Genomic DNA, 17,920 nt, shown 5'->3' on the forward strand with positions numbered 1-17,920 from the left:
TTTTCATATTATTAAGTATACTATCATATTTAGTATTGTTCATCTAGAGAATCCTATTAAAGATTTCAAATCATTACTTCGGAATAAATGTGTTGACAGCAAAAAAATAAACCAATGTATTAATGTTTTTGTTAAACAGTAATTAAGTAAATTTATCTAAAAGCATCCATTACTAAGATGAAATCAACAACAGGGTTTTATGTATTAACCAGTGTTTTTATAGATAATAACGGAATTTAGTACCCTTGTCATTATACAAACAGTATTTATAATAAACTATTATCAAGCAACTTAATTCGAAATTTTATTAAATTAACCATATTTTCATCAATTACATCTTCATTATGTTAATTTTTCATTAACTTTAGTTAAATAAAAGATTTTTATTAAAATTATTAATTAAATAACTTTCATAGTATTCTTGTTACACATGAGTCTTTTTAGAAGTATGCATTGCTTGGTATAAAGCAAATATGAAAAAATCAGTTGATAACATTTCAAGTTAAATTATAGTTCAGTGCATGTAATAAGTCGGTTCATTTGTCTAGCAGTGTGATTGTATTCTTTGCAGGAATAGGTCTTAGGTTTAACTCATTGGTGAGCACTCACATTAATTATAGATTTGTAATCTGGTGGTTTACAATGACTTTATTAATTAGAATATTACATTTGTTAAGTCGTTTTTACAAAAATACCAATTCTAATTATTATTTTGCTTTTCTTTCTTTGATTTTAATTTTCAAAAAATGAACATGAAGCAATGTGATTTAATTTAATGTGTAAATCTTCCCAGCCCGATAGGGGATTCGAACCCCTGGCCCTCAGATTAAAAGTCTGATGCTCTACCAACTGAGCTAATCGGGCTTCATGAAAAATCTACAATTACTTGCTCACTTATTTTTGGTTGATAAAACTTATCGAAACATTGACTTGCATACAGTAAAATTTGAAAAGATGTGCTAAATACCTCTTCACTTATTAAAAGTTCTCAGCAGTAAAGTTAAATACTTTACAAGCCTTTAAACGTTATTTATATTTTTCATAAAAGTACAAGACAGAAGAAACCATATTTTGTAAAATTAAAGTATTCTAGATATATCTGACTCCTTAAAAATTTATTTTTTAACAAAGAAATTCTTAATACATCACATGTTTGCAGCAAGACCTATATTCAAACTCTGCTATTCGTTATTCAAAACTTAAGACAAATACATATTTTTGAAAGCAATGTTTGAAAAAATAATAATTTTGTAAAACACTTGTTAAGTGGTAACACTTGCATTATAACAAAAATATTACAAATTTTGTTTTTTTTGCTCATATTTTATATAACTGTCACACAAACTTTTATTATATTTTTAAATTACTGAGTAATATTGATCACAATTTAAGAATAAAATTTGTGATCTTGTTTTCCCAGTATTTGTTGCACTAAGTCTTAGTCATTGTTTTCCAGTAATTACGTAAGATATTTATTATGTTTACAATCTTTTCATTTATTACAAATTGCATGTTAAGACAGCCAATTTGAATGTTTGTAAAAGAATGTTTCAAAGAATTTTAGGTGCAAAATTGTGATTTAATATTAGTTTTTTTTCCCAAATATTTTGTTAACTATTTCTTTCAAAATAAAGAGAAAAAAACGTATTCATGTTTATTTTTAAAGAAACCCATTGTTACAATACATTAAATCATAAGTGAATATAACTCTAACTTAAATAAATGTTTGAGGTGGCTCAACTTCAATTCGGCTCACTAGTCTAGTGGTATGATTCTTGCTTTGGGAGCAAGAGGTCCTGGGTTCAATTTCCAGGTGAGCCCACACTTATCAGCATAAAAATAGGGAATGTAACACTAAACTAGTTATTTACCAATAACAACTTGTGATAAAAATTTTCTATCACAAGCAATTCTGATTTAATACTTGTTATTTTTTTCAAGTAAAAATTTCTTTTTGACAAAGAAATTCTTAATACATCATATGTTTGCAGCAAGACCTACATTCAAACTCTGCAATTCATTATTCAAAACTTAAGACAAATATATATTTTTGAAAGCAATGTTTGAAAAAATAATATTTTTGTAAAACACTTTGTAAGTGGTAACACTTGCATTATAACAAAAATATTACAAATTTTGTTTTTTTGACTCATATTTTATATAACTGTCACACAAAATTTTATTATATTTGTAAAATACTGAGTAACATTGATCACATTTTAAGAATAAAATTTGTCGTCTTGTTATCCCAGTATTTGATGCACTAATTTTATAATCATTGTTGGATTCTCAGGTTAGCAGTCCGATAGATACGTGAGTCGGAATCGTATAGATTATAAGTAAATAATTTTTATTCGATCTAGTAAATAATGATATAGTATGAATCACATATGTGCTCTGTTTAACAGTATACCAAACGTAATTACGTAAACTCACTTCTTTGCCGGGTCCTCACGATCTACATTAATTTCAATTCAGGTTAGTAGATATAATAAAAGCAATACAATGATTAAGCTTTCGCTCAGGTTAGCATGTGGTAACTGTCAGCTGCACTTATAGACTAAATCCTTTTGTCCGAATGAATATTATGCGTCAAATCACGCGTCGGTTAAGACATGCATAAATTAACCTCTAGTGCTAAATAATTATATCCATGCAGTTTGTCAGCAATCCATCCTCCCGATAAGGAAACATTACTTATCAGTTTATTTCTTCTGCTGCTTGAATCACAGCAATCTTGGTGATTGGTCTCGAGTACTCTCCTGAACTTGTTTTGACCTTCACGTTTCGTATCTTTCCATCCTCTCCGGGGTACACTTCTACTATCCGTCCTACTGTCCACTTTCCTCGTACAGCATGTCCGTCAGCCACTATTACCACATCGTCAACTCGCATATTTCTCTTTTCCTGATTCCATTTTTTCCTGGAGACAAGTAATGGAAATGTGTCTCTTGTCCATCGTTTCCAATACGACTCCACGATCTTTTGCACAAACTCCACCCTTCTTCTGAGGTTTTTGGTTTCTTGAAACGGACCTTGTGGTACTTGAACAGATGCTCTACCCAGGAGCATATCATTGAGGCACAAATATGAGCCGTCATCGGGATCATTCGGAGGTCGTCCAATTGGGCGTTGATTTACTAAATTCGCTACTTCCAGTAAACAAGTATGACGCTCAAACGGAGTAAGTATGTGTTCTCCAATCGCTCTCTTCAGGGCTCGTTTGCAGCTTTTCACCTTCGCCTCTGCACACCCGTTTTGATGTGGTGACGCTGGGGTGCTAAACTTCCATTGTACGCCCTTTTCTGCGCAGTAGTTTTGAAGTAGCCTTTTGTCAGCTCCTTGGATCATTTTGCGCAGATCGGTCAATGCACCAACAAACTGCGTACCGTTATCACTCAAGATTTCTGCTGGGTATCCCCGAATTGAGAAGAATCTTGGCAGAATCTGGATAAATTCCATCGCTGAACAATCAGTGGCGATTTCTAGGTGGACTGCTCGAGTATTTAGGCACGTAAAGATTACTCAGTAATGTTTCGTTCTCTTGTTTCTTCCCACTTTGACAGTCAGTGGTCCAAAGTAGTCGCATGCTGTGTAGTGAAACGGTGGGGGATGGGGTTCAAGTCGCTGTGGTGGTAAGTTGGCCATTATCTGTGATTCGGTTTTTGAGTTTGCTGCTCGACACGTGACACACTTTGCCTTGATGCTCTTTGCTAAATCATGTGCTCGAATGATCCCATACATTCTTCTGATTTTTGCTACCGTAGTTGCCACCCCGTGGTGACCTCTTTTCTGAATCTCTTCCACTATCAATTTCGAGATTTGGTGATTATAGGGCAAGAGAGAAGGATGCTTGGTTTTGTAAGAAACTAATGAGCTATCAATTCTTCCGCCAACTCTGACCGTGCCTTCTTCATCGGTAAAAGGGCTCAGAGATCTTAATTCGTTAGATTTCACTTGTGCACGAATCTTTGTTTGAGCTCTTTTGATCCAGAATGTCCTACTTCTTTAGAGTTCTGCCGGTGTTAAGCAATCTCCTCTTGCTGTGTCCTTCGCTGTCGACCCTACCTTTGCTAATAAGGTTGACTTAGCTCTCAAAACCCAAGCAGTAACTCGTACGAGCTTTATCCAACTTGAAAACCTTTCACTGTCAATTACGTTTCCTGACGTTGTCACTGCACCTACCAATTTTGAACTTTTACATTCCGTTTTAACTTCTTTTGCATCGGGTTTTGCGTTTTCGACCGGCCATTCTTCCTTTGGCAAGTACAGGAATTCAGGACCGTTTTTCCATCTATCCGACAGCTCAACAACACGGAGACCACGTGATACATCATCTGCCACGTTCTGATCCGTTGGGATGTGTCTCCATTGAGCAGGTTGGACGTTGCTTTGTATTTCCCCGACTCGACTTGGAACAAATGGTTTGAGTCGTCTTCCCTGGCTGCGGATCCACGAAAGAACAATTGCGCTGTCGGTAAACAAGACACTCTCTTTTAGTGGTATATGGAGTTCATTTTGGATGGTCTTGCATAAACGGCTGGCTAACACGGCTGCTTGTAGTTCTAATCTGGGTATTGTTAGCTCTTTCAATGGGGCGACTAGTGACTGCTGCAACAAACCGTATGTTCACCACTCCAGTAGGTTCTATACTTCTCAAATATGCACATGTTCCAAATGCTTCTCGCGATGCGTCGGCAAAGGCACATAAGATCGGTGGCTCAATCATTACAACGGGACATAGACATCTTTCCAACGATATTTCGTTTAACTGATCCATCTCTTTAAAGTACATCAACCATTTTGTTTGATCACTTTGCGATAGTTCATGGTCCCAGTCGAGTCCTTGCTGCCACAGTTCCTGCAAACCAATCTTTGCTCTTATAAGGTAAGGTGCTGCAAAGCCCAATTCGGTCATATATTCTAGCGACTTGGCTTAGGATCTTCCTCTTTGTGAACTTTGAATGTTGGGTGTGGCATATTTCTACTTTTACTTTATACTAAAGCACATCCTCTTTCTTGTTCCAGGCCAGGCCGAGCACTTTTGACTCTTGTTTTCCATGAGGAACATCAACTTCATTACCATCTTCTTGCTCGTCTTTCCTGTTCAACTCTCCGTTTGATTGCCATCCCTTCTCATGAAACCCGCCATTATCAAGGATGCTGTCGATTGCTTTAATCAACCCGATTGCTTCTTCATTTGTAGCAACTGAATCCAGAATATCGTCCATGTAAGAATTGTCCATTATAACTTTTGCTGCTCTCGGGTTCTGTGATGCTCCTTCATCTGCAGTTTTCCGCAAGACAACTTGGGCCATCGCTGGTGCAGGTTTGTCACCGAACGTAAGTACGTTCATAACGAAAGTGTCCGGAGGTCTATCAATCTCTAAATCCCTCCATAGGAATCGGTGTGCGTGCTGCTCTTCGACAGAAATAAGGACTCGGTGGTACATCTTTGAGATGTCAGCAGTGAGGGCAACTTTATTTTCCCTAAAACGGAGAATAACTCCGAATAGAGAGTTCAGAAGATCAGGCCCCTTTTGCCAATAATCGTTGAGCTTATGTCCTAGGAACGTAGCGGACGAGTTGAACACGATACGAACCGGGGTGCTCGTACTGTCAGGTCTTAGAACTGCATGGTGGGAGATGTAATGGAATGGTTGTTTGTGTTCTTTAACTTCCTTCTCGGATAACTTTCGAGAAAACCCCATGTTTTCCATTTCTGTCATCTTGTTGTTGTACGCTGCTGCTTGCGTAGGAATTTTCAATAATCGACGCTCAGTTGACTCTAGTCGTTTCAATGCCTGGATTCTGTTGTCTGGTAAGTCTTGGGGGTTTTTCTTCCATGGATATGGAATCATCCACTGCTTTCCAACCTTTTTTGCAGACTGTTCAATCACTTGCTTTTCTTCTCTTTCGGATTGGCTCGATTTTTCAGCTTCACAGGTGCACGGCTTTACTGTTACTCCCATGGCTTCGGTTGCCCAAAATTCTGATAAATCAACTGCTTCTGGGTACCTCACGTGTAACACAGTTGTTGTTGCATTGTATGACTGTCCCGTTGATGATCCGAACAGAACCCAGCCGAGTGGCGATTCTCTCGCGACCACATGTTCGACTTGCTTCGTTTGACCCGTGTGCATGTATGAATGATCGATTCCAACAAGTAAGTCGGCTTGGCCCTTTCCACGCTTCACCTTATCCTTTGGTAATCCGAGTTTTTCGATTGCATTCCTGGTATTGATTCCTTTGACATCCTCACTGATATATGGTATTCCAACTGCAGTGATTGTGTACTTCTTTGATTCTCCGATTCTGCTTACTTGAACTTTGTAGCTCTTTGTGCAGATTGACTCTTCCTCTCCACCTATTTTTACGATGTTAACGGAGATGTCTTTCCCTTTCAGACCGAGACTCTCCGCCGTTTCGCTGCGGATTAGACTTATCTGAGATCCAGTATCCAGAAGAACGTTGCCGCGCTTGTAGAGACCATTTGATCCGCAAATGTTGGCAGAAATAACTGGTAGGATTGAGTCGTTTAGACCAGTTACTAATGCAATGGTTGCACCTGAATTGTGCAGCAGTGGATGGTGACTGGATGTGCACTGGACTCCATTTTCATACTTGGTGCATTGCTTTCGCCTGCTGCAATTTGCCTGACGATGATCCCGACCCGCTTTCTTCAAGCAGCTGAAACACACGTGATTATCTTTTGCAACTTTTATTCGCTCATCAACAGACATCGCTGCCAATTTTTGACACTGGTCCGGCCAATGATTTGAGTTCTTGCAGAGCCAACACTTGAATCAGTTTTTACTTTCTTCCGTGACTGTACCATTGACATGATTGACTTTGCGTCGAGTGAGAGACGTACCACTCCTGACTGGGGCTGTTGCATGCATGCGCGACTTCATCTCAATTGTCATCCAATTCATCAACGCTTTAAGGTTTGCGGGCCTTTTCTCTCTCTCTAAGTCTCTCGACCACACTTTTCATCATCTGGACACATCTTTTGTTCAATTATGGATAGCATGTGGCTGTTATCCATGTCACTCGAAACCCCTACCTCTTTCAACGTGCTGAAACACCGCCTAACCAAATGAACTAAATCACAGAAACGCGCGTCTTCTCCTGTTTCTAGGGCTTTAAATTTAACGATGTCCTGCGTTATGGTGTCTGACACGTACCGAGGGTCCCCGTAAATTGAATCTAAGTATTCCCACGCTACATCATAATCAGAACCAATACCTTTTATTAATTCAAGTGGTTTCTCTTTCAAACAAGTTCGCAGTAGTGTTATTGAATCTCGTTTTGTATATCTCGATTCAATTGCATGCTTGAAATCCGCACGAAATATTGCATATTCACGTACGTCGCCCGAAAATTTCGGTAGCTTTGGTTTCTCCATTTGTAACCCGCAGGGACTTCGTGTATTTTCAGATTCATTTTTTACTTCAGATTGGGACGTAATTTGATTCGGAAAATTTTCCTCATTTGTTGGGCTTATTTCGGTGGGAGTGTTGACAGATTCCTCGGACATTACCGCAGGGGAACTTTCTGCTACATTGCTCATTTCATCACCTACGCTGGTCTGGTTTTCCTCAATAACTGTGGGGCTCATATTACTTGCGCTGTCAACATTTTGCATTCCGATCATTCCAGACGAATTTTGCTCGTTTTGACTGATGTTAGTTTCTGAAATTTTCACTGAAACCAATTGTTCGATATAATATTTTGCCTCAATATCAAGTTTTAAAAATTCGTTTTGGCACTCATCTAACCAATGCTCTTCTGCTTCAAAAGCTTCATCGTTCATAATCAAATTTGCATAAAGCTCATGTTTCTCTACAACATTGTCGAACGCTTGTTTTACTTTGAGGAGATAGTCGCTTACCTCGTTTGCTGGTCTTTTATTTATACACAGATGATTCAAGGCCTTTCCCAGTCTTGTCAATGTACACTTGGCTGCTCGGCGTTTGAGCTTAGCAGTCTTCAGTGCCTCGTCTTCGTTACTTATGGTTCAGGTTCTCCACGCGATTAATTTTTCTTCAGAAATCGAATGTTGTGGATTCTCAGGTTAGCAGTCCGATATATACGTGAGTCGGAATCGTATAGATTATAAGTAAATAATTTTTATTCGATCTAGTAAATAATGATATAGTATGAATCACATATGTGCTCTGTTTAACAGTGTACCAAACGCAATTACGTAAACTCACTTTTTGCCGGGTCCTCACGATCTACATTAATTTCAATTCAGGTTAGTAGATATAATAAAAGCAATACAATGATTAAGCTTTCGCTCAGGTTGGCATGTGGTAACTGTCAGCTGCACTTATAGACTAAGGGGCCGTTAATATGGTCTCGGGTACTAGGGTTACCCTACTGCCCGAGACAAAGTTGTCTAGCGCTTACATGAGAGATTGCACGCTCTCTTTTTAACTCGTTCCCAGTTCACTCTACACTCAACAAAATCCAAGATGGATAACGCAGAAATTGTATTTTCTATATGCCCCATAATTTTGAATATAGTGTCGGTTCTTTCCATGTTAGACGCATGTATTACATTGCTTACTGTGCACCAGCAAATGCAGCAAGATATTCTCCTGTGCTTGGGCACAGCTAAGGAAAATCCTCATGTTTTGAAAGCAAAACGAAAAATTACAAGTCGACGAGGAAGATTTCGTTCATGCTGGCAGAAGCCCGGTAGGACAGAGCGATGGTGGAGTAATCTCTGGCTCGGTGAACTTGATCTCCAGGAGTGGAACTTGAATCTTCGCATGAGCAAAGACGATTTCATGAAATTGGTTCAAGAACTCGAACCTTTTATTAAACCAAATTTTGCAACTCCTAATTGGACAGCAGTTTCATTCGAAATAAAAGTAGCATTAACTTTATATTTTCTTAAAGATACTGGCTCTATTCGAATGACTGCAAACTCCTTTGGAGTTGCTACACCAACTGTCTCCAAAACTGTCAACGAAGTCTGTCGAGCAATCAGCAAATATCTTGGTCCCAAGTACATCAAGTTACCACAATCTTCTGAAGAAATGAGAGAATTGATCATAAGGTTTGAATCAAAGCATGATTTCCCTCAAGCCTTTGGATGCATAGACGGCACCCACATTGCTATCCAACAACCATTAGAGAACTCTCACGATTATTTTTCTTACAAGATGAAATATACCTTGAACATCCAAGCAGTTTGTGACTATAGAGAGTTATTCCTTGACGTTGACTGCCGATGGCCAGGGAGTGTGCACGATGCTAAAGTTTTTAGTAACTCTAAAATAAACAAAATGCTGAGAGAAAACAAGTTGCCTAGTGTTTATCGGAATTTAGTTCCAGGCCACGACAAGGTATCATCTCTGCTTCTTGCGGACCCAGCTTATCCATTACTGCCATATTGCATGACTGAGTTTGAATGTTGCAAGAGTAATGAAGAAGTCATTTTTAACAATCTGTTGAGATCCTCAAGGAATCAGATTGAGTGTGCCTTTGGACGATTGAAAGCTAGATGGCAAAACTTAACACTGTACTAAACCTGAAGAATGAAAATGTTCCTTATATGATATATGCATGTTTTGTTTTACATAACTTTTGTCAATTACACGGAATTCACGACGATGATGATGGTGTTTTGAAGCAAATTAAATATGATAGGGAAGTACAACCAGATATTCAGCAAGACTTGATTTTCTCTTGTAACACTGCTGAAGGAACATCTACCAGAAAGACAATAGTTGCTTTTCTAAAGGAACACACTGAACTCTAATTTTTTACTTGAGTTTTAATAGTGAATAAAGCTACCAAAAGTATCTGTTTTTAATTTCTCTGATTTGATACCTGTACAAGTCAGCCAAAATCACATTACATAACAATCATAAGTTTTGATTCTGTGCATAAACAATACAATAAATTTATAAACTAGTCCCCATATAGCTATTAAACAAAATAATAATCTTCCCCAGCTAACATATAAGTTACTGCATCTAATGCAATGTTTCATGAGTTTCACTTGAATAAGAGAAAGATGTGTTTGGGGTGGAAAATGACAATGGTTGATTAAAATCATATGGAAAACATGAGGAATAATTTCTTCTAGGTTGGAAGAAGCTATTTGCAATAGACAACATTGCTTGGGTCATTCCTTGTGTCAATTCTTTCAAAGTAGAAGACATGTTTTCAATTGCACGAGCTGTTGTTTTAGATGATTCCTTAAAACATTCAAGCATTTCTCTTCTCATTTCTGTGTCTTCCTTTGCGGCGTCCCTCAGCTTCTGGTCTCGTTGTGCTGCTGATAATCTCTTCTCTAGATTTTTACGCTTATTGTCTATTAGCCGTGGCACATTTGAAGATGATAGATCAATTTTTCTTTTTTGTGCAAAAGCACAAGAAAATGTAGAGCCAATATTTTCTGCATATAAACTATCAAACTCTGATTCACTGTTTTCTACATCTGCATCTAATGTACTCAAAGGTGTTTCAGGGCGAGAGCAATCTATTTACAAAAAATAAGTAACCACATAAGAAAGGAGCACTACATTAGATTAGACTCTTGCACAAAAGAATGACTGGTTTTTATTGAAGGTTATGCCTACCACAGAAGATCAAATTTCTGTATTTTGTGACGACAACTGAACAGAATCTAGTAGCAGAATATTTAAAATTGTTTATTATTTATTACCTGACTGTTCTTTCCCAGAATAATTGATACTTTGTGTATCCACTCCAAAACATAGAGAATCTGTAGAAGGAGAGCCACTCATGTAAAGAATTTCTCATGTAAACGCTCGCTGCTAATCTAGTATAAAATTATAATAACTAAGCCCTCCCAGGGTTTCTTGGGCAGTAGGGAACCCTAGTACCCGAGACCATATAAACGGCCCCTAAATCCTTTTGTCCGAATGAATATTACGCTTCAAATTACGCCTCGGTTAAATCATGCATAAATTAACCTCTAGTGCTAAATAATTATATCCGTGCAGTTTGTCAACAATCCAATAAGCCTTTTCAAAAATGAGGCGGGGACTAAGGCGATTTTTGCCTGCAAGCGTTTCTGGGATCGTTACCGGGGACACAAAATTACCTCGCGAATAGAAGTGCAGTGTTTATACATATGTTGATGAAAGTGTTTATGTGATTTAGCAAGAATGCCAAAGTATAACTGCTGTGTGCCAGGTTGTAGCAACAGCCACAGAAATAAGCCTCGCGATTTCAAATTTTATTGCTTGCCAAAGGATTTAGAACTACGTAAAAAATACGATTTTCTTATAAGAAACGACAACCTCAAAGTGGCGTCTCCGAACACAAGGATTTGTTGTGATCACTGGGAAGGCGCGAAAAAATTGAGCAGAACTCATCTTCCGTCTGTTTTTCCGTGGACTGTACGTAAAGAACAACGCAGAGAGATAACCAGAGCCAGTCAGGAAAAAATTAGTAAACACAAACGCAAGAGAAAGAACTTTATGCAAAATTATGAAGTTGATATTGAAAGCGAACAACTACAAAACGACCAAGCATCTCATCTTCAATCTTCTGCTACTCAGACAGACTTGGCATGTTTCTGCAAAGCTAAGGACGATGTCCTGCTACTTCAAGACGTTAAAAAGCAAATTATACAAGAACAAATATTTCTCGAAAGTGAACTGCTGCGTTTAACAAAATTACTTGAAATCACCAAAAACAACCTGGCAAGAGAACAACAACGACAAAGTAGATTTGATATTGACAAATACAAATCAAGTGATTCTGATATAGAGTTCTATACTGGTTTATCTAACTACAAAATGCTGACATTTTGTTTCAATTTAGTTGAGGAGTCAAGAATTGATATTAATGGTGATAATACAGATGACACACAGATTAGAAGACCAAAGCTTGGTAGGCCAAGAGCACTAAGTTGTTATGAAGAATATATTTTCGTTTTAATGAGATTAAGATTGGGCCTTTTTGAAAAGGACTTGGCTCACCGATTTGGCGTGGCAGTTGGTACAGTCTCGAACATCATTCGCAAGTGGATAAAACTGCTCCGTGCAAAACTTGGGTCATTAATCAGAATGCCAGAAAGAGATACAATCAAATATTACAGCCCCCCTGCATTCAAACAGCTCTTCCCCCAGGTAGTTATTGTAATTGATTGCACAGAGATTGAGATGGAAAGGCCATCAGCTTTGAACAATCAGTCTGCCTGTTATTCTTCTTACAAAAGCAGACCAACAATGAAGGTTTTAATTGGAATCACACCTAGTGGTGTGTTGTCGTACATCAGTGAGTTATTCCCTGGAAGCACTTCTGATTTGGAAATAGTTAAAAAAAGCAATTTCTTGGACATTCTCTCCCCTGGAGATAGTGTCATGGCAGACAGAGGCTTTAACATAAAAGATGAACTTGCGTCAGTTGGAGCATTTCTTGAAGCTCCTTCTTTTCTCCAAAAGAAAACCCAATTTACACAAGAAGAAATTAACAAGAACAAAGCTATAGCTAGCCTGCGCATACATGTTGAACGACAAATGGAAAGACTAAAAAACTGGCACATATTAGATAGAAAGATCCCTATCACTATGGCCCCATTAGCATCAGATGCACTTGTGGTCATAGCAGCATTGGCTAATTTTTTGCCACCACTTGTTTGTTAGATTTTGCCTTCATTCTCATGTTTAAAATTGATAAATAAATAAAACAAGCCATTTCAATAATGATAATTTAGAAATTCAGTATCATGATTAAAAACAGATTTACAGCAAAAAAGCCCTTTTTTTAATTATATTTTGACAGAGATTAAATTTTCAACTGTTATTTATCCTTAGTAATTTATGTTTTAAAAAATCTTTACAAGTTACACCATTTAATTATCTCCTGTGAAATTGTTTCTTGGCAGCCCATACTTGATCTTTGGATATGCTAGTTCAGGAATAATAAATTCTTCATAGAAAATCTTAAGTTTTGCCTTAGTATTGCACCAGAAATTAGAGTCAAAAGGTACTCTTTCAATATATATACCAGGTGAACAAGATCCAGCAATCACAAAGTCTGCCCACTTCCTCCCTGATAAATACATTCCCTGCTGTATTTGGTAAAAATATTTGTGGTTTCTGTTAATTGTAATACCACTGTTGTCAAGTTTGTGCTTGACACACATGTGCTTACGTAAGACAGCTTCTGTTAAACTTTCCTTTTCAGATGTTTCTATGAACTTCATTTCTAGGATACCTAAAGGTTCATTATTGTTCGAGGGATCACAAACCAAGCCATCAGGACTAGCCCCTAAGAAACCATCATCATGCTTGCCAACAATCAGACCTGACTGTGACACAGACAAATTGTCATGTCCACGTTTGTGTTGCTCCTTTATGTATTGCTTCATTATTTCTGGTTCCATTTCTAGTCCTTTTATCATTTGCTTCGTTGCTGAAAATTTGGCATACAAAATTTCATTAATGGCCTTTGTTGGTGAGGTTGTTTGTTTAAGTACAGCAGCTCTATAGCATTTAGATGCTGTAATGCGGTATTGTCGATGTAGGTGCCATTTCTTATTAAAGGATTGCTCTCTAGTTTCTTTCTCAATTTCTGTGGCCTTTCTGTAGTCTATGAAAAGGCATTTCTTAATCTTTTCCATCCTCTCTTTAATGGCACTCATTGCCATAGGGCTGTCTTGAACTTTTATGGGAGATATGAGTTCATTCTCATACTTCTCAACTGGGATATCCTGGGGTAAAATGTGACACCATCCAATGGACTTCCCAACCTCATTTTCTAGTTCTTTAAATTTGTTAAAAATGCTTTGTAACTTTTTACTATTTAAACCTTCCTGGTTAATGGAGCTGACATCCTAGTATTTGCATTTATCTTCTTCTTTTTTGTTCTCTTTGTTGTAGTCATATTTCTGGAACTTCATTGCAGAAATTGGCTGCACTTCTTCTTTTCTCTTTCTTGGTACACTCCATTCACATGGCTTTGACGTGCATGAAATTTCTGAAGATGACTTCTTATTTTTCTTGCAAACAGAGTCAAGGAAAAAAAGAGTTGCACAGACGTGATTACATCTCCCATCCACACCTGCTGGGCACCCACATTTGGCTGACAATACAAAGCCAAATGATGAAAGCTTAATGTAACAAGTATATACCATCTTTTTCTTCATTGAAGGCAAGACCTGACTTTTGATGTAATGTTTTGAATCCTTGTGGAGATAATACAAACACAGCACATGGTTTGACTTAAAGAAATTATAGCCTTTCACTAGAGGCTTAGCAGTTGAAAGTCGTCTTTTGAATTCCATGCTGTCTATCATAAACTTCCATACAGTGCCAAAAGTAACTTTTGGTAGATTTGATAGGTTGGCACTATATCCTGTGGTAGGAAAACTTTTAACTTCTGATGGCAATGTCTGATGTAGGAGACCAGCTTGTGCTTTCTTTTTCAAAACATGAACGCCTCCATCGGGGTCACGTAGATACTTTTCCGCCAGTTTATGTTCGATATAATTTTTGACTCTGCAATAAAAAATATATAGTTATTCTTTAAACGATTTTTAATTCCTTCATAAAAAGGACGAAATAAATCAAATGAATGTTAGATTATATAAAAATAAAAACTTAAAATTAAAAGTAAATTACTGACCTCAGTCGTAAATCAGAGAGTTTACCAGAGGTTTTTGCTCCTCTGCAAAGAAGCCATCGTCGTAAAATTGCACAATTGCATTCCTCAATCGGCTTAGGTAGCTTAGCTCCGGGAATATCACTTTCATTTAGCGAAAAACTTTTATCTTTACACTCAAACGCGCTTTCCATCTTCACTTTTTTTTTCCAACTATAATAATATAAAAAGCTGTCCCCACTAACAATCCCAGACGTGCTTGCGGGCTAAAACTTGCCCTAGTCCCCAACTCTTATTTGAAAAGGCCTATTGTTGTCCAGTAATTACATAAGAAATTTATTATGTTTACAATATTATCATTTATTAAAAATATGCTCCAACGAAGCTTTTAGGTACAAAATTGCAATTTAATATTAGTTTTTTCTCCAATTTTTTTATTCAGTAATTCTTACGAAGTAAAGAGAAAAACGTATTAATGTTTCTTTTTAAAGAAACCCATTGTTACAATACATTAAAACATAAGTGACTATAACTCTAACTTAATTAAATGTTTGATGTGGCTCAACATCAATTCGGCTTTCTAGTCTAGTGGTATGATTCTTGCTTTGGAAGCAAGAGGTCCTGGGTTCAATTCCCGGGTGAGCCCTACACTTATCAAGATAAAAATAGGCAATGTAACACTAAACTAGTTATTTACCAATAACAACTTGTGATAAACCTTTTCTATCACAAGCAATTCTGATTTAATACTTGTTATTTTTTTTCAATATCTATATATTATTAGTAACATAAATTGCAGAAAAAATTACTAAGTACTGGATAGTGATATAGGTTCTCTAACTGAGTATGTATAAAGCAATCTTTTGTTAGGTTCATCAAAGAATACAATTTAATGAGTTTTCATATTATTAAGTATACTATCATATTTAGTATTGTTCATCTAGAGAATCCTATTAAAGATTTCAAATCATTACTTTGGAATAAATGTGTTGACAGCAAAAAAAATAAACCAAAGTATTAATGTTTTTGTTAAACAATAATTAAGAAAATTTATCTAAAAGCATCCATTACTAAGATGAAATCAACAACAGGGTTTTATGTATCAACCAGTGTTTTTATAGATAAAAACGGAATTTAGTACCCTTGTCATTATACAAATATTTGTCGTGCTGTAACAACTAAGTGATCATGCTCCATAAATTTATTACAATTTCTTAAGTAATTTTTCTTTGTAAAACTGATCTCGTTAATGAATTAAATCAAGCAAATTTTTAGAAAGTATTATTCGAAAATGACCGGCATTTCTAAAAAATTCTGACTAAAAATTAAATTTGTTTACAATAATAATAAAATCATTTACTACAATCTGAAAAAATTTGCACATAACAAGAAAGTTATGATTTAAAAATAAAGTAAATAAAGTAAAAAATATTTTTGGCTGATCGTAAGTTATAAAATGTAACCTGTGATAATAAAATAGTTAAATGAATGCATTTAGCAGCAAAAGGCCACATTCCAAACCTGGTGATGGCATTCATCTTTATAACTGTTTATAACTTAAAATGAATTTTATAGTTGTGACATTTTCCCAACTAGAAATTTTTTTATTTCATTAATACAAAATATACAGATTATCATTAATATCTCAATAAAACATTGAAAATATTAAAAACACATGCTAAATATTTAAAAATAATATTATATTGCACAATTTCTTTTTGTTTTGAAACTAATAGAGTCTATGATGTAGTGGTAAAGAGAAAACATTGCATTTTTGAATCCTAGCTGCAGGAGAAACAATCGGCCTTCCTTTTTGCAATTAAAATGTCATATCTATAATTATTGTTATCAAAGCAATGATTGAATAAACTAATTATTTTCTAAATTACTTCATAGCACTTAAAAATAAGAAGAGTTTAACACATTTTGTATCTTTTTGCTCAGATGTTTTTCAACTCTCAAAAAAGACTTTAAGTTCTTTCCTAAAGTCTGGTAAAAATTACTTACATTTTTCGCAAGCACTTGTTCACTTAATTTTGGTTGATAAAACTTATCTAAACATTGAATTACATCCAGTAAAATTTGAAAGATGGGCTAAATATCTCCTCACTTATTAAAAGTTCACAAAAGTAAAGTTAAATACTTTACAAGCATTAAAACATCAATTATATTTCTCATAAAACTACAAAAAAGAAAATTAAAGTATTATAGATATATCTGACTCGTTAAAAAATTTATTGTTTGACAAAGAAATTCTTAATACATCATATTTTTGCAGCAAGACCTATATTCAAACTCTGCTATTCATTATTCAAAACTTAAGATAAATGAATATTTTTGAAAGCAAGATTTCAAAAATAAAATTTTTGTAAAACACTTGGTAAGTGGTAACAATTGCATTATGAAAAAAATATTACAAATTTTGTTTTTTTTGCTCATATTTTATATAACTGTCACAAAATTTTATTATAATTGTAAAACACTGAGTAACATTGATCACATTTTAAGAATAAATTTGTTGTCTTGTTTCCCAGTATTTGTTGCAATAATTCTTAATCATTGTTGTCCAGTAATTACATTAGAAATTTATTATGTTTACAATATTTTCATTTTTTACAAATTGCATGTTAATACAGCCAATTTCAATATTTTTAAGATAATGCTCCAAAGAAGCTTTTAGGTGCAAAAGTGCAATTTAATATTTGTTTTTTTTCCAAATATTTTATTAAGTAATTCTTATGAAGTAAAGACAAAAAAACGTATTAATATTTACTTTTAAAGAAACCTATTGTTAGTATTATTTGAAAATGACTAGCATTTCTAAAGAATTCTGACTAAAAATTAAAATTGTTTACAATAATAACAAAATTATTTACTACAATCTTAAAAAAATTTGCACATAACACGAAATTTAGGATTTAAATATAAATAAATAAATTAAATAATGTTTTTGGCTTATTGTAAGTTATAAAATGTAACCTGTGATAATAAAATACTTAAATCAATGCATTTTAGCAGCAAAAGGCCAGATTCCAAACCTGTTAATGGCATTCGTCATTATAACTGTTTATAACTTAAAATGAATTTTATAGTTGTGACATTTTCCCAACTAGAATTTTTTATTTCTGTAATACAAAATATACAGATTATCATTAATATCTCGATAAAAAATTGAAAATGTTAAAAAACACATGCTAAATATTTAAAAATAATATTATATTACACAATTTCTGTTTGTTTTAAAACTAATAGAGTCTATGATGTAATGGTAAAGAGAAAACATTGCATTTTTGAATCCTACATGCAGGAGAAACAATCGGCC

The 17,920-nt window shown here is 35.3% G+C and overlaps 4 protein-coding genes and 3 non-coding genes across 7 annotated transcripts; 4 read left to right on the forward strand and 3 right to left on the reverse strand.

Moving 5' to 3' along the window:
• Positions 1-791: 791 nt before the first annotated feature.
• On the reverse strand, positions 792-864 carry Trnak-uuu. The gene has a single exon. It is a non-coding gene; the product is annotated as a tRNA-Lys (tRNA).
• Positions 865-1,749: 885 nt separating this feature from the next.
• Trnap-ugg lies at positions 1,750-1,821 on the forward strand. The gene has a single exon. It is a non-coding gene; the product is annotated as a tRNA-Pro (tRNA).
• A 3,179-nt stretch (positions 1,822-5,000) lies between these two features.
• LOC124456869 lies at positions 5,001-6,743 on the reverse strand. Its single transcript, XM_047007180.1, has one exon. It carries the CDS (start codon positions 6,741-6,743, stop codon positions 5,001-5,003), a length of 1,743 nt encoding a protein of 580 aa, XP_046863136.1.
• A 1,737-nt stretch (positions 6,744-8,480) lies between these two features.
• Positions 8,481-9,542, forward strand: LOC124456871 (putative nuclease HARBI1). Its single transcript, XM_047007181.1, has one exon. The coding sequence runs from the start codon at positions 8,481-8,483 to the stop codon at positions 9,540-9,542; it is 1,062 nt and encodes a 353-aa protein (XP_046863137.1).
• A 1,611-nt stretch (positions 9,543-11,153) lies between these two features.
• Positions 11,154-12,638, forward strand: LOC124456872. Its single transcript, XM_047007182.1, has one exon. It carries the CDS (start codon positions 11,154-11,156, stop codon positions 12,636-12,638), a length of 1,485 nt encoding a protein of 494 aa, XP_046863138.1.
• Positions 12,639-12,835: 197 nt separating this feature from the next.
• On the reverse strand, positions 12,836-13,826 carry LOC124457664. Its single transcript, XM_047007879.1, has one exon. It carries the CDS (start codon positions 13,643-13,645, stop codon positions 12,848-12,850), a length of 798 nt encoding a protein of 265 aa, XP_046863835.1. The 5' UTR covers positions 13,646-13,826; the 3' UTR covers positions 12,836-12,847.
• A 1,346-nt stretch (positions 13,827-15,172) lies between these two features.
• Positions 15,173-15,244, forward strand: Trnap-ugg. The gene has a single exon. It is a non-coding gene; the product is annotated as a tRNA-Pro (tRNA).
• The last annotated feature ends 2,676 nt before the right edge of the window (positions 15,245-17,920 follow it).

The sequence above is a fragment of the Xenia sp. Carnegie-2017 genome, unplaced genomic scaffold (assembly GCF_021976095.1).
Source record: "Xenia sp. Carnegie-2017 unplaced genomic scaffold, XeniaSp_v1 HiC_scaffold_6, whole genome shotgun sequence".
Classification (NCBI taxonomy): Eukaryota; Metazoa; Cnidaria; class Anthozoa; order Malacalcyonacea; family Xeniidae; genus Xenia; species Xenia sp. Carnegie-2017.

Coding starts and splice junctions, on each gene's coding strand:
- LOC124456869 (XM_047007180.1), bottom strand. CDS start 6,743: ATGTCTGTTGATGAGCGAATAAAAGTTGCAAAAGATAATCACGTGTGT.
- LOC124456871 (XM_047007181.1), top strand. CDS start 8,481: ATGGATAACGCAGAAATTGTATTTTCTATATGCCCCATAATTTTGAAT.
- LOC124456872 (XM_047007182.1), top strand. CDS start 11,154: ATGCCAAAGTATAACTGCTGTGTGCCAGGTTGTAGCAACAGCCACAGA.
- LOC124457664 (XM_047007879.1), bottom strand. CDS start 13,645: ATGGCAATGAGTGCCATTAAAGAGAGGATGGAAAAGATTAAGAAATGC.